Source organism: Gasterosteus aculeatus, chromosome 10, assembly GCF_964276395.1.
Source record: "Gasterosteus aculeatus chromosome 10, fGasAcu3.hap1.1, whole genome shotgun sequence".
Taxonomy (NCBI): domain Eukaryota; kingdom Metazoa; phylum Chordata; class Actinopteri; order Perciformes; family Gasterosteidae; genus Gasterosteus; species Gasterosteus aculeatus.
Genome location: NC_135697.1, coordinates 5,494,074 through 5,513,923, shown reverse-complemented (window position 1 = coordinate 5,513,923; position 19,850 = coordinate 5,494,074). Strand labels below are relative to the sequence as shown.

Below are 19,850 nucleotides of genomic sequence, written 5' to 3'. Positions count from 1 at the left end.
CTTGTTTATTCATTGGGTAATGCACGCATGACACTATGATCCGACTGCTAGAAAGCTGCAATGCTTTTGCCTGAAGTTTCAGACTAAATAGCTAGGCAAACAATTCAAAGATGACTAATTCTTTCCCTCTAATGTAGGCTCAGGTGTTCACATACTGGCTTCAGAAGTGTATTTACCTGGCATGTTTATAAAAAGCACAAGGACAGATATTTCTTCAAATTTATTTGTTAGAAAGCAAACATTTTAACGGTTGGACTTGGCAACTCTCTCCAACTCGTCCTTCTTCTTGATGGCATAAGAGTTAGATGAACCCTGAAATTACAAGAATGTCACGATACATTAATATGCCCCAACACTCAAATGTAAACGAAGGCTGTGGGTAAGATGTTACCTTTGCAGCATTGATCAGCTCATCAGCCAGGCATTCGGCGATGGTCTTGATGTTCCTGAATGCAGCTTCTCTTGCTCCTGTGCACAGCAGCCAGATGGCCTACAAGACGAGGGAGCAACACATTAGTGGCTGAAGCAAACACTGGCTGCAAGTAGTGTAATGTGTCTGAGTTGGTGGTTGACTGGGTCACAACAAGACTACAGCCAATGAATAAGCAAAGACATTTACTCTACGAGCACTCTAGCACACCAGGACAATGGGACGTATCCAGGCGTGACTCTAGCCTCGCTTAATGCAAACAACTATCGCAGCTTTCACTTACACAAGTTGAGAAAAATAAAAAAAAGACATGTGAAAGCATGAAACACTCCGGGCTATACAGACCAAAACCCTTTAACATGAAATGAATGTTTACCTGGTTGACTCTGCGGAGGGGTGACACATCCACAGCCTGCCTCCTGACGGTACCTGCACGACCAATACGGGTGGAGTCCTCACGGGGACCACTGTTGATGATGGCATTCACCAGGACCTGGAGGGGATTCTGGGAACAAAATTTAAAACCGTATGAACACGTGGCAACATAAAGACTGCTAGAGAACGGCAACTAAAACCTGACTGACTACGGGTAAATGTGCTCAGGGCTCTACTTTATTTCTGGGGTCCCTCTGAACAACAATTTACTAAATGGGCACCAGAACTTTGGTGAAGAAAAAGCTGGCTGCTGGTAGTGTGATGTATCTGAGTTGGTGATTGACTGGGTCACAACAAGACTACAGCCAATGAATAAGCAAAGATATTTTCTCTACGAGCACTCTAGCACACCGAGACAATGGGACGTGTCCAAGCGTGACTCTAGCCTCGCTTAACGCACAAAACAGTCATTTCAGCTAACAAATAAAAAAAAAAAACTAGAAATTTTAAGAGAATATTTAGGTAGTAACAGGGACAAACTTGTTTTAACTTTGTGATACAACCATTATAGATTCCTTTAAGTAAGTTCAGTCTGACAACTAAAACAAATTTGCATTCTTTTCATTAATAATCAGTTGTCTCCCCACATGCACCAAGTTATTAAGCACTTATTGGAGAAAAAAAAAAGTCATATCTGTCTGGACTTAATTGGACAGAAATTGAATGTTCTGGACAACCGAATTAATCAAATACGAACTAAGAAGCTCTTCTGTAAAAAAACTTACATGTACAGTTAGAGACTGTTAATCAGGCACCCCTTTCCTTCAGTGCATACACTGATTTATGGTGGAATTGTGCTGCACACACTTAACAGGTGGGAATGTTAGCAGTGGATACCTCTCCGGTCAGCAGGTGGATGATCTCGAAGGCGTGCTTGACGATACGCACGGTCATCAGCTTCTTGCCGTTGTTGCGGCCGTGCATCATCATGGAGTTGGTGAGACGCTCCACAATGGGGCACTGGGCCTTACGGAAACGTTTGGCCGCATAACGCCCTCCAGAGTGTGGCAGGTACTTGGCGTACTTCTCTTTCACTGCGATGTAATCCTGTTGTGTACATGGGGCGATGTAAACATGGTTATGAAGATTTTACCGCGGCACTGTTGGATGTCCTGCATGTATGACGGGTTAATGTGTCTGAGTCGGTGGTTGACTGGGTCACAACAAGACTACAGCCAATGAATAAGCAAAGACATTTACTCTGCGAGCACTCTAGCACACCAGGACAATGGGACGTATCCAGGCGTGACTCTAGCCTCGCTTAGTGCACCAAGAGTTATTAAAAAGGATTCTAGTAAGTGCCTCTTGCCTCATACCTGCAGAGAGATGTCGTTGATCTGAACATCGTCGGTGCTCCACTTGCCGAAGAGTTTGATCTCCGGTGACTCGGCCACGGCCGGTGCGGTCTCCCACTCAGTCACTGAGGAGACACGAGAAGCCGTCAATTCAAGCCACGGACACACAGCACATCAACACAGTCCTGTGTGCAAATCACTTTCTTGTCACCAGTTTGATCAGTTGTGAAACGATTCAACTAATTTAACGTAGGGAAATATGACAATGGCATTATGCGCAATACCTAACGTAACGTTCCGATTAATAGCTAATTTGCGTTACATTGCACGGCTCTGCCAGTTTTGAAACCAAAATGACCTTACATATTGGTTAATTACACAATAAAGTAGCTCAATATTCATTGATCATGAAGCTCCATTAAGAGTGAATGGATGCTAGAACACGGGTGAAAGACTCATAGCAGGGCCCGAGCTGAAGCCTGCTCCTACAACGTAACGTTAGCCTTCATCTGACAAGCTACCGCGTTACCGTTTCTATGGACATTCATAATTAATGAGGTGTTTTCTACATTGATACCAAAACAATTTGTACCAAAGGTGTTAGATTTGGTGGAATGAAACTGGTTTGAGATCTATCGAGGTCGCTGATTAACATGCCGCATCCACATGTACTTGCGAGCTAGCCACATGCTAACACTCCGCGCCGTGGTGCTCGTAGGCAAATGCATAGTGGAAATAAAACAACATTACGGCAGACTTTGACGTTTTGTTCCGGTCTATCGGGCAACGCGAGTTCGTATTGATTCTAAATATCTAAGAATACTCCTTTTCAGGACACATTAAGCCCGTAAAAACAGAATTTTTTACTCACTTGTGTCTGCCGTTGTGTGCCACACTTCTCTGAGACGGAAAAAGGCCTTTTCCAGGCGCCGCGTGCAGATATCCGGAAAATGGCTGGGTTCTTCCGGGCGCTGTGCATGCTGGGACTTGTAGTCATTTGTTTTAGAATGCCTCTGACGTATGAAGTCTGCAATGGTAGAACACCTACAAAAAAACGCCGATTCTACTTGGGACATTTTCTACTTTTTGCTTATAATTCGGTGAGTTCACTGTACAAATAATGATAATTTGCTAGCTATACTCTGAGATTATGTCTTATTTCTCACATAAATCAACATAAATGCAACGCCTATTAATGACAAAATTAAGAGTAGAAGCCAAAATAGATGAGATTTAAACTCTAACAAATATGTTAAATTCTAGGGTATTAATTGTGTATTGTGTAAAGCATACCAAAAGTATCCCATAAATGAATAGCCCCAAAAACTTATTTTACAAGTTACATTGCATCGTGACATTTGGAACTTAGTCAAATACTATTAATGTACATTTTAAACGGTCAACTTCAACGAAAATATAATTTGTAACCAATAAAGGAATTAATTCAAATATACCAAAAACATAATTAAATTAGAAAAATACAAAAACAGTCAAGTCTCAACTTCAATTGTTTTGATGGAGGAATCAGTTTGTTTTAAGGATTAAGTAGTAAAGTATTTTAAGTAACCTTAGAATCCAAAAGGTAAAAACCTATACAGATGTTTTGAAATATATTTACCAATTAATTATCTTCAACAATTTTGTACTGATGTTTTATGGCACTTAAAGTTTTACTCTTCAGTTTATTTATTCGTGTTATCCATGTGCTAGTTTGTTCAATTATTAAGAGGTGGTAGAGTTTACAAATACAAATAGACAATGGCTTTCTGACAAAAAACAATGTTTAAAATGGTCTTTTATTGAGGAATTGAACACGTTTGACAGATTTTCATTGGCAACCATAGACTGTAGAAATCGTAGGACTCAAAATAGTAGTTTTTGATTTTAGAAAAATGTCTATAACCACATTTAACTATTTCATGAGAAGAGAACTGAAGAGAGAGGATATCCCTTAAAGCCAAAGTTAGATTGATTAACGTTTACAAGCACACAAAACAAAGGATGTACAATCTAAATAATACTACCAATATACAAACTACAAAGTAATAATCATCCCATCTCCATCATTTTCCCCTTTTTAAAATTTGGTTACATATTTCCGCTTCTTTTCCTGGTTTAAGAAATATCTACATATACAAAATGCAACAAAGAATTCAAACCCTTTTCCAAGAAATGGCCAAACACGAAGGATGCTCAAACGCCTGAGATATCTAAATGCGCAGGGAGGTAAAGAGCGCCACGTACTAAACACTAATATAGCACTGCCACTCTACAGCAACCCGTCTACATCATTATTTTCAGCACCATCACTAAAGGCAGCGTGTCGTAACACTTCGGCGTGGGACATGAAACACTAAAGCACGACGGGAGACTTTAAGGCTCAATTTACTAAAGCTCCAAAGCTCCAATATTCATGATAAAATGTACACACTGAAAGAACATGACGCACATGTTCAATATATAAATTACTGCATAATACAATGAGCAGGGCCGTGAATCTGTACATGAAGACTGGATGAGAGAACTTTGCTCAGGCACTTGTATTGCGTTGGGTTTTGAGGTGTGCGTGACCACACACACACACACATTAGCATTAGACATTAGCATCACTCTCATGCAACTTAAAAAAGGGACACAATCTATTTTATACATGAAGAGCAATCACAAACACTGTAAAAACTCTAAAATGTCTTCAGCCGCTGCTTCATAGACTTAACCTTTTTCTTTCTGTCAAGTCCCTGTACTTTACTAACAAGCTAAAATTAATTGCTGGATTGCTCCTTTAAATATATAATTTGCTATACCGTTGACTGCATTAAAATAAACCTAGTTAAAGTATTGTTTGTTGCTTCTGACGGTTGGTGCCTTGTGCTTATTTTCTAAGAATCTACAGCTCACGGACAAAAGGTGTGCTTCATTTGTCCAACAGATACAATACGGCCCAAAAGAGATTATGAAGAAGGAGCAGTTTTTAAAAACTCACAAGATCAATAGCACTTTTATGTCCGTACAAGAAATATTAACCTACAGTTAGTGGTCAGCCCAAAAGGGTATAAAACCTGTCGACTTGCCTCTCTAAAGTGCAACAACTCTACACGTGATATCCTGTTTGTTTAATGCATATGGTTGGTTTGTTGGTGTTGTATTTCTGGACTGCGAGCACTACCGTTCCCTGGAGTTTCCCCTGGTTGTTAGGCAACCTCACTTTGGTGATGCAACTATGTAACAGAGTCCAGCCCAGACACTGTCCGCCGTATTACCGCCTGTTACACTTCAGTTCTTGTACAGTTGAAACAAACAATATAAGACGTGTTCATTATTGAACTCATGGAGGTGCTGGTCGGTGGGTTCTGCTAACTTTGGACCGAGCAGTCCATTTCAGCCAAGATAACCGGCTGCTAGTTGTAGCTTAATACTGTTTAGTGGAGTCATGATATTGGTACCAGTCCTGTCTACTTCTCTGCAGGAAAGCAAGTTCACTTCCGAAAATATAAAACTATTCCCTTTAGAGTAAGTAAATATTTACTAGGATGAACATACAAAACAAGATGTATTGACATAAACCTCCCAAGCAAAGAGCACGGAGCAACTGTAAGAGTACGCTTACAAATGTTCAGTGTGTTTTTTTTATAAATGGTGAAAGTTAGGAGCTTATAAAACTGCAGCGCGTGAAACCGCGTGTAACCGTGTGTGTGTGTGTGTGTGTGTGTGTGCGCGCGCCGTGAAGGGCTTGGCTCTACACCAGCCACTTCTCCATGCACAAGTGGAACACCGTCTCATTCTTGTGCCAAAACACGTGTTCGACGCCGGGAACGGAGCAGATGATCAGATCTCCACGAGCTGCCAGCGTCTTCAGGCCGAAAACATCTCTTAAATACAACTGAAACAGGAAGAGAAATAATGAAATGAGGCTGCTGTTCATCTTCAAGTTGTAACCCTCTTTACATTTCTAAAAGAAGACACATTATCCCAAAGCCGTGTAAACACGGCGCGCTGATATGAAGCACACTTTAACCAAAAGATTTCTGCAAGCAGCAGTTACGTTTAAATAAATTACTAATAGCCAAATGTGTCTTACATATATGACAGATTACAGACAAACCGAAATATAAGTAATGATCACAGAGGGTACCCTATTAAGCTAAAAGCTGTTTTGCATACGCGTGTGTCTGTTGTGTGATTTGCACTCACGTCCTGATGCTGAATCTCAACAACAGTCTCGTTGTCGTCATAAAATCCAAATTGACTACAGATCAGGAGGGAAACAACATAAAAACATAAAAGTGTTATAATGTGTGAGCATCACATGAGAGTCATCTGATAAGCCACAGCCAGAAAAGGCCAATCCAGCAGAGCGGAATAATGTGTGAACGGAGCGTAAAAACCTTGGATATTACACCCGAAAAAAAGAATACAACCAAAGGAGAAAACTCATTGTGGTTTTATCAAAGTGTTTTGGAAAAAATATTAACGTGACTGTGGCAGAAGAAATACTAATCTCAACAAGTTAAGTGGCTTTCATCAGGGGTTCAAATACCTGATGAGATTAATTATGGCGTTAAAAGCATTTTCAAAGATGACTTTCACCATCAAACTGTGAAAATGTCCAAAAATCTCATGCACGGTTTTAAAGATGATCCTAAAAAAGTCTTTATCTTTACACAAATTCACAAGATGAAAATGTTAAGACATGACGAACTCACCTCGACTGCCAGGGAGTGATGACTCCATCGTCTGGTCCTCCGATCAAAACCAGCTTTTTAATTTTGAGGAAGTTGTTCTTCCACTCTGAGATAGAAAGTGAAATTACTTAATTAAACCGCTTTCTGAATGCCTGTAATAATATATTGCAGCCCAAAGGTGAGTCAAAATATTGTACGTATATGCCATTCTAACACAGGCCCATTAAATACATTTTTTCTCCTATTAATCAGTTTTCCAAACGACCAGCCGATAAAAAAAAAAGTACAAGAACCTCCTCGTACCTATTGATATTTCAGTCACTCAACCACACGGTAGAATCACTAAGACAATCACTCATTGATTGTTACATTCATCAGACTTATGGACGGGTTTTGTCCTCAAGGAATGTGCTGACCTGTCGAGTTAGGATTGCGTCTCTCGCTGTTGAGCAGAGCCAAATAGTCACTGCTGTTCACATAGATGTCTCGGTGGTGGGGGTCTGGAGGAGGAGGACAAAACCAGTATGAAAAAAACAAACAAAAACAACCTCTTATAAATGAAACATTCCTATACGAAATCTCGGCTCTGAGAGTCTAATTGGACCTTTAAATCATTCTCACCGTTCCAGTAGTTGCAGATGGAGATCCTCTGACCTACTGCAGTGTAGCAGAGGTGGAAGAGGTTGGACTTCATGAACTGTGGGAAGAGGTACCTCAAGTAGTCGGTGTCTGAAGAGACAAAGAGCAGGATGAAGCACATGCTTGAGGGGCGAAACCAGTCTTTGCCATGACGTCAAGGCAACTTGGCCACAGTGGCAATACGAGGCGAATCGAACGCGGACACGTGATCACCTCTCAACACGACTCAGGTTGATATCGTGAGCTTGTTAGCAATCAATGGTTATTCATACATCCAGCAGTTACCAACAATCACGCTTACTCGTAGCACTGTTTTGTATGTTTTTGCAAAAGAATCTCCCCATAGGTGTTCTATGGGGAGACTCCACCCCTTCATTTATTGATCTAAAGTAAATATTGATGAAAGGTGCCACACGTGACACTTTTAGACAATCACGTATACAGCTTTTCTGAATTCAACCCACCTCCATATTGCCCGGCCTGAGGGGAGGACAGAGAGATGAAAGATTGGACGTTGTGGTCAGAGAGAGTGGAGAGGATTCCTCTGCAAACCAGCCCACCTGATGGAATGTCAGCAGAAAACATTTTACTCTTGATAAAATCCTGAAATAAATTTCCTCCCAATAAAACTACCTGACCAACTGTTTAGCGGTTTCAGCTTTAATGAAACTAACTAGACTACACATTTTTCTCATTTTTTTATTTGTGTTTCTGAAAATAATTTTCAGCTTGTCTTTATAGAATTACCTTGAATCTGTAGGAAATACTTTAAAACCTTTAGAAACTAGTTTTAAATATAATAGTTCTCCAGGATTCTTGGATTGATGCTGACTGGAACATTTAATAGCTGCAGGCTGGAATCTGCAACTTCTGAATAATGAAGAAATATCAATTCAGTGAATAAATCCAACAGGAAATCTGTTAAAGCCCCACTGTATCAGATAAAAGAACTGAGGTCAGTTATTCCAAGAATGACATACCAAGCGTGTTTTATAGACTAAAGCAAATACTAAATTGATGTCTCTTTTCACAAATGCACGCAGACCTTGAGAGTAGCAGATAAAGTGGACTCCATCTTCTGCATTTTGCATTATGGGGTAGATAGCTTCCTTGAATCCCTCCACCTGCTTCCACATGGGCTGCAGGCTGGAACTTCTGTCAAATAAGTTGATGACTGTAACATTTGTTCCAGGATGAGACTGCAGGAGAAAGGAGCAGGTGGTTTCAATTAATCAACCGGGCGTATCGGGTTTGTGGGGAGGAACTTTTTCCAAGGGATTTCTCATATTGATGCATGAAGCATTAAAACATGAACAAGAAACAAGCATTACAAGCAACAGAAAATGAACAGTATGTATCTGCAAAAGTCAGTGTTTTCAGCAACTATGTGATGAGGATATGCTTTAGATTTAGAGTATTAATCACTCAGCTGTTTGGTTAAGAAAGCAAACAAACTGAAACGGAGTTGTACATCTCTGCTTTCCATTTTCTTTTCATCCAGAAATATTCTGGTTTCAGATGTCAACTTTCTAGGCTTGAAAAAGAGGAATTTAATGTTTGTTCAACCTCATCAAGCAATCCCCAAGGAATCGACACCACTTCCTCAACTCAAACAAGTTATTCCAAATACAATCTTAGATTGTGTGTCTTTGTTAAAGGGTGCGTGAAGAGAAGTAGCACAGGGCACATTTCACTGTGCATTCTGTAATTATTGCACAGATTCAATCTACCCAAACGTCCAGATACGGACTATGGAGAGCAGTACAGTGTCTGCACGGTCTAAAATACATGTTTCACAATGCAAACATCTGACTATCATTGTGATAAAAGCTGACAGATGTTGCACAGTGCATAATACACCACGCAAGTGCGCATCTGTCGTGTGGTGATATAACCAGTAAGGCCTGTGGTTTACGTTGCATAAGGTCAACTCTTAAAATGTATATACTTCCCTCCAGAACATCAACAAGAGAACAACGTCGAACCAGTTGTTTTGTCGCGACCACTCACCTCGTTGATAAACTGCTGTAATAGTATAAAATCTCCTGAGCTGTCGAACAGACCGTGGACTATGACCACCGGCTTGTAGCCGATCACCGCGGCCCAGAGACACGCACCGAGGAGCGGATACAGCAGCCCGGCCAACCCGCCGGAGCGCCTCTGCCTCCGGCTCAAAAAAGCGAAATGGGAGCCCTTCATTATAACTCAAGACTGTTAAAAGAAAATACCAAACGGTCTAGTAAAGCAAATAGATCCCTTTAAAATTATATAAAAACATAAAATCTTGAGGTTTGTGTAATGTTATGCGGTCATCTTCATTTATTTTTCCATGCCGGGGTCCAAAAGTCCGCTCGGTGGGTCCGTTAAATCATCTTGTTGCACACAAGCTGTGCGTTTTATCGCCTAAAACAATTTAACGAAAGCATTCAAACCGCTGCTGAGCTTTGCTTTGGTGTCTTTTGTTTGTTCCGGTTGCCTTAAGTGTGTGGACGCCACCGTTGCGTCACTTCCGCTTTCAGCTCCTCCAATCAGCAGCACGGACACAGAGAACATGTTGTACAGCCACAACAGCGGTAAACATCACGCACACTGCAGGGTAATATGAGCCAATATGATCAAGTCATTCTTTTGTCCAATTACAGCATATTAATGCGCCTTTGTAACCAGGCTGATTAAGCAGAAGGAATTGAGAAGAAAAAGAAATATGTAAACTGAATATAATAAAGGCCTCCAATAAATCATTGAAGTGATAAGAGATATATCACACACACCATGCAATCTTGTAATTCTGGCTGTTAAATAAGGTTTTAATAATGCTTTCTCGGATGGCAGAGGAGTAAGAGATGAGAACGTAATGGGTTTACTACATAGCTAAAATGAGTTATTCATTTTGATGCAATTACGTGCACACTAGACATGCGAAACAAAACCCTCCTATTTTGTCAATCACTGTGACACACACAAAGCACCCAAACGAGCAATCACGTGAAAGCAGGTTTTAATAATCAGTCCTGCATCTCTCGAGCGCAGACACACACTCAAAATAAATTTCAACCTACAGCAAGTACACTCGGCAGTTACGGTTGCGTCACTGGGAAAGAGACAAACACAATCAATGGTTTCCAAAAACAATTATCAATTGATGGATAGCAGTGAACAAGAAACGTGTGCATCGTCAGTTCAGGGTACTTGCAAGTCTACGCTTGATCCCGTCGATTGTAAAAGGAGTGTAGTCAGTTACAACACAAACGCTTTGGCTTATTTTGATTAATGAGAGCGTGTCAAGTTGACTTTGTTGTCCTTTCACATAGACAGTGCTGCGTATACCGTGGCAAAGATAATACCGAGTGCTTGCTCAGCTCATGCTGTAAAAGGAAAGGGATATAGTGCTTGATTACTACCCCCCCCCTCCCAAAAAAAAGAACAAAACACCATACAGACACAAGCTCCATCTTGAAAACTTGCTCAGATTTAATTGCCCTAGTGAAGTGCTACATGCACAGAAAAACATCCAAACCCCAACACAACATCTACAAAATGCGGTTTTGAGACAATAAGGGCTATTCTTCCCACGCGTGGACGGATGGGTTCATCCCGTTGGACGTACTGCGGGAGCAGCTCTACACAGTAGGCTGCAGTAGTTCCTGTAGCTGACACAACGTGTCTTTCAGGGTGACGGCTAACGTTTCTGCGTTTGTCTCCTCGCAGCAGTTGAAGGCGGTGATGGAGAAGTGGACGTGGTCTGACTGGGGGTTGTAGCAAATGGCGTAACCGTCAGGAACGAGGGGCCCAAAACACATCACGCTGTCCGTGTTCGCCGGCACCTGAAGGGTTGAGAGGGAGAATTAAAACAAGAGAAAAAGTTACACATGCTCAAATAACAACAGGTGCAGTAAGGATACAACGGTTTGTTCAAGCAGGATGAAGCATAAACTCACATTTAATACAGCTAATAAAGGCTAGCTACTTTGTAAATACCTGTAAATGGATAAGACAAAATGTGAAACTAGGACCATAAAAGACAGTATTGTATACTGAAATGCATCACAAGTGGAAACTTCACTTCAGTTCAGTTTACTTAAATAAACAAACACAAAATTCCCCACTTCCTGTCTCGTTACAGGTGTGTCAAAGACACCGGACACACGCAGTCCCACACCTGTCCCGTTCGGAGTTTCCAGTGTGTTGCGAGGCCGTAAGCTGTATCCATGAAGATTTTGGGGATGCTCAGTCCTTCCTCGATGGCCTGCAGCTTGAGCCCCAGCAGGTGGAGGTCGATGCCGTGTCCTTTGAGTACCTGAACAGAGGTGATGAGAAGACGATTTCAGAGAGAAGTGCGGATGGACAACAGGTGGAAGTGGACGTGACGTTTACCTTCAGAGTCAGATCTGAGTAGGCATCAACGGCTTCCCGGAACAACTCGAGCTTTGCCTCTCGCTGCAAGGCGGGAAAAGAAAACCACAGCGAGTTACATTTGCCCTCGCGTGGAACCACATGTACGCGCCGCTGACGAGCCCTGTGGAGTCACAGGGGAACAATTCACCGGCGCTTCTCACCGTTACGGACGGATCCCCGAAGGCAAGAATGAACTTTAGCGTCTCATTTGTGGGCGAGCGGATATATTCCGTCCTCCCTCCTCGAAACATCCTCTGGGAGGCGATATCACAGGCCGGGCCGACCTCGGCGTGGACTCTTAACACAAGAGAGAACAAAAGTCAAAAGTGTAACCACGCAGGCGCTCTCGTTTCAAAGACAAACTGCATAGAATAACCAAAACGCCAGAAAAAAATCCAGATTAAACAATAATTTTCTATGATGTCAAGCTGATGTATAACATTTTTCTTTTATAAAAATGGTACAATTAAGTTCATTCTAAGCAACGCATTACTAGGAAGATTGGGTGTGAGCGGAAATCTCAAATAGGTGACAATAACAATTAGATGGGAGATTCTCTTGTGATGCAAACATTAGAAATAAAACTCAGCGGTGTCGCTGTGGCCGACCTGTAGTAGGCGAGCTGCAGGGCGACCTGGATGAAGGAGTTTGGACTCAGGTTGTGCCGCTTGGGAAGCTCCTTGCCAAACCGCTTGAAGTTAAACACGTTCACGTCGAGGTCGTTGATCAGTCTGCAGGACATTTCAAAACGCATTATTCCAAAAAATGTTAGAAACCAAATGTTTCGTCTTTCTCCACATGCCGTGGCTTTCTTCTGTGACCTGAGCAGGTCCAGTCACTGAAGTACGCGGTGAGATCTGGAGAACACGTTCCCAAGGTCAATAACGAATGTTGATGTTCATAAGTTGCATTTCCTGTTCCTCTACACCATATTATTATATACTCAATTAGAGCTGAATAGTTACACTTGCTGACAAATGACATTAATACAACTTCACTGCAAATCTCACTGAAGGTGTTTTGAGCAGGAGAAACATCCGTCCAGCTCAACTCACTTGGCACGGAGGAGAAAGCTTTATTCACGCATTAGATCTTGGCATCTGGATGATTCAAGGCTGAAATTGCACAAAATGCTAGTAGGAAAAAAACCTGGATGACAAAAGACTCATAAAACCTTCCGTTTTGTCAAGGTTACATAAACACAGAGACGATAAACGTGTTTATACTCCTGTGGCTTTTTTCTGGGCCAAGTTCAATTCAGGTTTGTTAGTTTTTTGAGCCTAAAGCAAACGTCCAGCTTACACTGTGCAGCGGGGCCATTCTTCCCTTATCATGACAAGCAGCCTGCAGAGACTTCGTTTACACTCTGCTCCGGAGGAAAAGAGGGGAAACGTACATGTCCAGGTTCTGCTTGGCGTGCTCGATGTCCCTCTTAATCTCCCGGTCTATGTGGAAGTAAAGCTTCTTGGGCATCGGCAGGGGGACCAGCGGTGCTCTCTTTGGGTCTGGTTTCTCACTGCAGTCAAGACAGCACAGCATTTACATCCACGGTCGATCACGGTCCATTCTGTGCATGCTGGTCGCTAGTGGGAATCGCTGGGCAATTTGTTTGTGTTTGCAACCGCTCTGTAGTGAGATGTTCAGCTTTACCGGCTCCTTGTTAACCGTTTGCCTGGATCCTTTTTTTCCCCATGATGAAAACTGTAAATCCCTTAAAACTATTTTATGTTGAAGATTTAGGTTTGAACTAAACAGAGTTTAACTACACATTTAGGTAAGCATACATGTGGACTGTGGAGTCCAAGTTGAATTGGGCCGAGCTTACTTCCCTGGCAAGCATTTCTTAAATTGAGACCAGATGTCTACGACTTGTAAGGCGTGATTAGTGTATGTATATAAACGTTAAACTCAAACGGAATTGAATCCACTTAAAACAGCATGCAACGAGGATGATGTCATCAACCCTCTAAGCTCACCAGTACTCGAGGACATGATGCAGGAGATTTGCTACGGGCGGACCCTCGGCTGTGGCTGCTTCATACAGAAGACCCCATGAGCCGTCCTCGCCCACCACGAACTATTCAAGCAAACACACAGGCAACAGTGACGGGTGCGTCTGTCTCATGTACTCTCGTCGTCCTGTGGGAATAATCGCAGCTGCTCACCTGCAGCGTTTTATCAAACCAGCGGTTTCCACTGTTGGAGAACGTCCCGCCTCCGTGCAGAACCTGGGCGGCCTTTCGGCTGGCATACCTGCCAATCAAAGTCGGAAAAAACAAAGTAATGACAAAAAAGAAAAACAAGCTGAGGTGTAGTAACTGTCGGCACTGTTAAGAGTTGTTTGTACTAGATGCAGATTGTATTTTTTACTTCACTACATTTATTTGTCCCCTAGTTGTTAGTTTACTTACATGGCGAGGCGGAGACGGTATTTTATGCACAAAAGGCATTTTCATACTTTTTATTTTGCATACATTCAAGATGAAACCAAGTGAGAGTCTAAAGAAACAAGCTGCTGAGAAGCAGCAAGTCAAACATTCAAAATGGAGGAAGTGACAAATGTACGTCTTGGCCGACGAAACGCTGCAGCCAACAATCAGCATAATGATTTTGAACACACACGATTGCGTCACACATCTCGCAAACACCAGAGAAATACCAGAGTGCGGCTTACGAGAGAGAAGGTAGAGAAAGAGTTTGGGGAGTAGGTTGTTTGTGTGAGTGCGCGCCTACTTTTCATCCGATATCCTCATGACGGGGGAATCCAGACACAAGGAGAAAAGTCCCGTCTCGATCAGCCGCACGGATTCCTTGTTGAGTTTGTCTGTTCCAAATAGGAGAAACAAAAACGCCGAGTGCTTTTAAGACGTCGACAATTATTACTGCTGGCACACAATAAAGTTAAATAAAAAAAATATCAAAACACACACACTTAACTGCATTTATAATATTATCTGCAAACGATTCTTAAAACATGCAAATTGTACAAGTGTGTGTATAGAGACACACACACCTCTCAGCAGCCGGTTGTAGGCCTCCCCCCAGGTGTGACGGTGCTCGCTGGTCAGGATGCCCATCGGCTCTTTGTCCGTCTTCCAGGACTGCGCGCGGATCCTCAGCAGCTGGCCGTGGATCTGACTCTCCGTCATCCGGGAGCCGTCGCTGTTGTAAACCTCCAGCTGGAAGAACTAGCGGGACGAGAGGAGGCCACCGTTGTCACATCGGTGCTCCGCAGACGGGAGGCGCTCAAAAGGGGCGACAACCCCCCGCGTTGGCTCGCCGTCGCCTGAGCTGAATCGTCCTCCGCACAACGTTGCGTTTTTTGTTTATTTGCTATACAAGATACAGACTGTGCGCGTGTTGGGTTCAGCATTTATTTTTAAGCTACGGGGCTTTTTCCTCTTCCACAAACTAAGCACTGGTTTTGGCTTCCAAAATATTAATTGTTTATTTTGGTATTTTGGACAAAAAGTATTCTCATTAAGTCAGTTTGGGCGGAAGTGAATACTTGAAGTCCTACTTAATTTAGGCGTTCAGCAGAAAATTTACCTGCATTTATTTTGATAATCAATAGATTGTCATTTATATAGCGGAAATGCCTCAAGATCTACTGCACTTAAACACCTTTTCACTATATTGATCAAGAAAAGGCAGATTTATGTGAATAATATTGTGACATGAAGAGCACATTAACAACATTTCTTGAGTTAAACGCTGAGATGTTTGTTTTCATTGTTAACTCAAAAGAGCTTCTTCTGTCACACGACACTCTAAGAGGCATGTATGGATTTTTAATTGGTTTAGGTCTTAAAGACCAGATTCCACGTGCATGCAATGTGGTATATTTGTCTTTTGAAAAATAACCCCACAGCATCATCTGCTGTCAGCACGTCCCACCTGGTAGTTCCTGACGACCGTGATGTGCGTCGGCGAGCGCCGGGACCGGCCGTGGTGGGCGACGTAGTCGTGTTTGGGGCCGGGGATCCTGCAGGAGGAGAAGAGGAGCGGGTAGAGCTCCATGCACAGAGGCTTCCCGCGCATGTAGTCCACCGGCAGCTGGCCACTGACAGGGAGAGAGACACGTGTCATGATGTCATTATTTAATCATTCATTTTCAAAAACTGAGTGAAAAGTGCAAAGTAAATGTGGTGGGGAATGAGTAATGGAGCATATGAGTGGATTTCCTTCTGTTTGGTGTGCATGTGGAGGGAGAGACTGGAAAGAATAACCCCCCCCCCCTCAAAAAAAACAATGAAAAGTAGCAGGACTGGAAGAGTGGCAGGTAGCCAAAGAATACTTCAATCAAGCCCAAAAAGGTGGAGTTCCTACTGTCACAGACCTTAAGATAATCAAACCGTCATGAAGACCAAACAGACACGTTTACAACCAATATTTCACCGGCTGGCTCTGCACAGACGCGGTTACAGAGACTGCAGGCAAATACAGCCAGACACGTTTTTAGATGCCAGCCAGGCCAAAGGAAAGAGCACTGAAATAGGAACTAGGGAAAGGGACTGTGTCACAAAAGTTACTGTGGAACTTATCAAGGACTAACTAATGACGGCTAATTATCGACAGATTGTTTCATTTGCTTTTAATACTAATTCAACCAGAATTTTTTATTTTTATTAATTATTATTATTATTATTATTATTATTATTATTATGTACCTATGAATACTTGCTCCAGTGATGGAATGTAACAGTATATTTAATATATATTTTAATTTTTTAATTGGCATCTATGACCACCACATTTCAGAGTGAAATATTTTACCTTCTACTCCAACATTTACAGATTGTGAAGATTATTTTTCCTATAAAAACACAAATGAGCCTTAAAACACATAATTTAAGAAAAGACAAAAACTTCCACCTGATCGTTTTAAATAAGTTGTATTTCTTTTAAAAACTAAAAAAGGTTTAATTGGAATATTTAAACCCTGTAAAACAAGGATAAAAAAAAAAAAAAAATGCACCAAAACACATGTCACCTTTGGTGCATTTTATGGCTGGATTGTAAAGTAGTTGAAATCAGTTCAATCTCAACCGAAGATAGAAACCCCCAAAATATGAAAAAGACAAAAGGAGCGTCTCATCTTAGCAAACACAGCTATTGTTTGGAGTACATCTGCTGATAAGCACACATTTTACTTGTGAAGAATACTTTTACACTGTGGTATTACTACTTACGTAAAAGATCAGACTACTTCTTCCAACACTGATCCAATAACAAGTAACCTTTAAAACATGAGAAAGGGTTAACACATAAATTAATGGGCCAAACTTACGTTTTGATTTTATCTTTGAAGTCCAGTACCCCTGCAATCAGCTTGGATGCAAACCTAAGTGGAGAAATACGTGTTTTATTATGAAACGCAGCGAATCGCCGTGACGGAGAGACTGCAGTTAAATGAGTCATGCAGGCAGCGGTGGGTACTTTGTACGGGCCGCTGCAAAATGTACTGAAAGTAAAATGAAAAAAGATGATTCTCAACCCAGCTGTAATCCGAATTGCACATTCAGAGGTTGTTGGTTTTTTTGCTTTATGAGCAACTTCTCTTAGGAATGAACAAAGCACCGTATTCTTTATAGATCAATGATTATAGATTACGTTTAAGGGAAACATCCTGGCCAGGTGTTTCCACTGGAAACAAAGGCACAGCACCAAGAGACGCATTGATTTAGTCTGGCTGATTGTGTTTTTGTTTGGACTACCAAGCATTGAACTGTCTGCTGAACTGCTGGGACTTTCTTGTGAAATACAGATTATATTATGAAAATCTGCAGATGGACGCAGGCTCTATTACAAGAGCTAACCGAAGAATTGTTTATTTGACACATTTGGCGTCATTCCCTTCCAAGACGTTAAGCGGACTGTGTTGCTGTAGTGCGTTTATTTGGTGGTTTACTCACACTAGCTGGCTCCTCCAGCCATTATAATCCCTCCTTGGCAGAGAGATGGCCGGGTTGGAGTGCACAGGGAGCGGCATTCTGCTCTCCAGGTAGGCCCACTGCACCCACCAGGGTGTGATCTACACACACACACACACACACACACACACACACACACACACACACACACACACACACACACACACACACACACACAGAGAGAGAGTTATTTAATACACATCAATTGAAATGTGCTATCTGTCCTTAGACACCCATGCTAGCAGGGCAGATGGTTTGCAAGAAACATTCATAGAGAATTGATTTATTGCTAATTTAAAGAAAATTAGAAGAAAGGAGGTTGTGTTTGCAGAATATCTCAGAAACCTGTTCAAAAAGTTTCCATGAAACCTACGCTTTCTCATAAAATTACACTTTTTGCTGAATGATTTTCCTGTGACGCATTGTGTAACTTTACTTTAAAAAAATAAGTGAATGCTTTTGCTTTAATCCAACTATAGAAGGAGGTGTGGACACCTGCAATTCTGCAGGTTTTCTTAGTTTGTTTTAGCGGCTTTACCTTATTCAATTCATTTTTCACAAGTATAGTATAGCTAGTTTTAGTATTTTGGCAGTTATGTTTTGGTGAACAGTGGTTTCCTACCCCCCTATGACTTCAAACACACACACACGTGTCCCTCTTCGACACACACACACACACACCCAGCTGTTGGCGTGTCTGGCTCGCTTCTCCAAACCCTTCTGCAGCCGCGCAGCGAGGCCACCCGGACCGCCGAACTCGTGCACCATCCTGCGGGTGTGGCTGAGCTCGTCCGGGGGCAGCAGGGGCTCCAGGGTCCGCAGGTAGCCCTGCAGGGTCTGCGCCAGCGGCGGCACGGGCTGCGGGGGCACCGAGGAGGAGAAACACAACTCCTGCCTCACGGAGGCCTGGAAGGAGAGGAAGCAGCGTTAAAGAAAATAAAATAATAAAAAGGTTTCCGGAGAACTGAGTGAGATATATTTGTGTATTGGCCTGTGGACTCCAGGTGTGTACGAGTTATAGTTGGTGGAGTGTAATCAGTAACCAGTGGATGCGGTAACTTTCATTAGAAGTTGGACCATGACAGAAGGGCGGATCCAAATAGGAAGCGAGGAATATATGACTCGAGTAAACATGACCAGCTGCTTTAATCAACACACTGACAACGAATACAACGACTTAGAACAGCAAAATCAGAAAACGGCTCACCCGAGACAGCCATGCTCTGCACGCTCCTGGTTGGATTTTCCCCAAAATCATGTTTCCTTACAATCAGCGTCGCATGTGTGACACAAGGAGCCCGCGTAGGACGTTCTACTCTGCAAACTTCCCGCAATACCTCCGCTAACCCCGTGGCTCAGAAAGTAAGAAGAAACGAGGGCCTTCTCCACTGCGACGTTACTTCTTCTGCATGGCGGACGTAGATGAGTTTCGCCCTGGCTCGACGGCTCCTGGTTTCAAAACATCCGTGCACGAGGTTAAACTCAAGCCCCGCCGTCTTTTGTTTCTTCCCTTCTGGACGCGGGCGTGCAAAGTTTCACGTACTGGGGGGGGGGGGCTGAATTTACGCCGCGCGTGCTGACGTAGGACCGTTTCCAGCAGCAGCTGCGTCGTAGAAGCGCCGCAGTACCGCAGCCCGCCGCCGCGCGTCGCTGTTGCAAACCCGCGATGAGGAGGACGCTTTAGTGTGGCTCCATTTCCGAGAATAAAACAATGGCTGAGGAAGTATTTTTTCCCGTTGGTATGCTGTAAGTAAGCAGGGAAATGTACTTCAAGTATTACAAGGAAAATACCCCCCGTGACTGTTATGTATTTATGGCCAGTAATCAACAGAATAGTGGGTCCTGAACTGGTCTTATTTCCACCTGTAATCTCTGTTGCAGTGGAGTAGTTAATTGTAAGAGCCTTGTGTTAACAGTTGTTAGTATTTATGTGTTTTGCATAAGTAATGCCGCATATAAGGGGAGAACCAGGGCGTTTAAAGCAGCTGCTACTACGGTGATGTCCAATGGGACATCATAACTAGAACATTGCAGGAGACGG

General features: G+C 42.6%; 3 protein-coding genes and 3 non-coding genes across 6 annotated transcripts; all 6 read right to left on the bottom strand.

Annotated features, from left to right (window-relative positions):
* Positions 1 to 207: 207 nt before the first annotated feature.
* Positions 208 to 3,147, bottom strand: rps5 (ribosomal protein S5). Its single transcript, XM_040188383.2, has 6 exons — positions 3,032 to 3,147; positions 2,182 to 2,285; positions 1,703 to 1,912; positions 807 to 935; positions 392 to 490; positions 208 to 312 (listed from the first exon to the last, which is right to left on the bottom strand). Coding segments are annotated over exons 1-6 (612 nt in total). The 5' UTR covers positions 3,033 to 3,147; the 3' UTR covers positions 208 to 243.
* LOC120827111 (small nucleolar RNA SNORA3/SNORA45 family) lies at positions 549 to 681 on the bottom strand. Its single transcript, XR_005713339.2, has one exon. It is a non-coding gene; the product is annotated as a small nucleolar RNA SNORA3/SNORA45 family (small nucleolar RNA).
* On the bottom strand, positions 1,125 to 1,257 carry LOC120827110 (small nucleolar RNA SNORA3/SNORA45 family). Its single transcript, XR_005713338.1, has one exon. It is a non-coding gene; the product is annotated as a small nucleolar RNA SNORA3/SNORA45 family (small nucleolar RNA).
* Positions 1,995 to 2,127, bottom strand: LOC120827112 (small nucleolar RNA SNORA3/SNORA45 family). The gene has a single exon (XR_005713340.1). It is a non-coding gene; the product is annotated as a small nucleolar RNA SNORA3/SNORA45 family (small nucleolar RNA).
* Positions 3,148 to 3,938: 791 nt separating the features above from the next.
* Positions 3,939 to 10,057, bottom strand: ppt2b (palmitoyl-protein thioesterase 2b). Its single transcript, XM_040189146.2, has 8 exons — positions 9,492 to 10,057; positions 8,527 to 8,680; positions 7,946 to 8,041; positions 7,464 to 7,571; positions 7,259 to 7,342; positions 6,864 to 6,948; positions 6,352 to 6,406; positions 3,939 to 6,040 (listed from the first exon to the last, which is right to left on the bottom strand). The coding sequence occupies exons 1-8, from the start codon at positions 9,678 to 9,680 to the stop codon at positions 5,897 to 5,899; spliced, it is 915 nt and encodes a 304-aa protein (XP_040045080.1). The 5' UTR covers positions 9,681 to 10,057; the 3' UTR covers positions 3,939 to 5,896.
* An 871-nt stretch (positions 10,058 to 10,928) lies between these two features.
* Positions 10,929 to 19,605, bottom strand: cratb (carnitine O-acetyltransferase b). Its single transcript, XM_040189145.2, has 15 exons — positions 19,017 to 19,605; positions 18,491 to 18,715; positions 17,792 to 17,910; positions 17,167 to 17,220; positions 15,774 to 15,939; positions 14,890 to 15,064; positions 14,610 to 14,700; positions 14,042 to 14,129; positions 13,853 to 13,953; positions 13,273 to 13,392; positions 12,485 to 12,607; positions 12,038 to 12,173; positions 11,856 to 11,918; positions 11,641 to 11,778; positions 10,929 to 11,305 (listed from the first exon to the last, which is right to left on the bottom strand). Exons 1-15 carry the CDS (start codon positions 19,065 to 19,067, stop codon positions 11,102 to 11,104), a joined length of 1,854 nt encoding a protein of 617 aa, XP_040045079.1. The 5' UTR covers positions 19,068 to 19,605; the 3' UTR covers positions 10,929 to 11,101.
* Positions 19,606 to 19,850: the final 245 nt, after the last annotated feature.

Coding starts and splice junctions, on each gene's coding strand:
- cratb (XM_040189145.2), bottom strand. CDS start 19,067: ATGATTTTGGGGAAAATCCAACCAGGAGCGTGCAGAGCATGGCTGTCT. Junction 17,221..17,791: donor GGCTGGAGGAGCCAGCTAGT/GTGAGTAAACCA, acceptor TTCTCCACTTAG/GTTTGCATCCAAGCTGATTG. Junction 14,701..14,889: donor CTACAACCGGCTGCTGAGAG/GTGTGTGTGTCT, acceptor TATTTGGAACAG/ACAAACTCAACAAGGAATCC.
- rps5 (XM_040188383.2), bottom strand. Junction 1,913..2,181: donor TCAACGACATCTCTCTGCAG/GTATGAGGCAAG, acceptor TGTACACAACAG/GATTACATCGCAGTGAAAGA. Junction 491..806: donor CCCTCCGCAGAGTCAACCAG/GTAAACATTCAT, acceptor CTCGTCTTGTAG/GCCATCTGGCTGCTGTGCAC.
- ppt2b (XM_040189146.2), bottom strand. CDS start 9,680: ATGAAGGGCTCCCATTTCGCTTTTTTGAGCCGGAGGCAGAGGCGCTCC. Junction 8,042..8,526: donor CTTTATCTGCTACTCTCAAG/GTCTGCGTGCAT, acceptor ACATTCCATCAG/GTGGGCTGGTTTGCAGAGGA. Junction 6,407..6,863: donor ATCACTCCCTGGCAGTCGAG/GTGAGTTCGTCA, acceptor CCTGATCTGTAG/TCAATTTGGATTTTATGACG.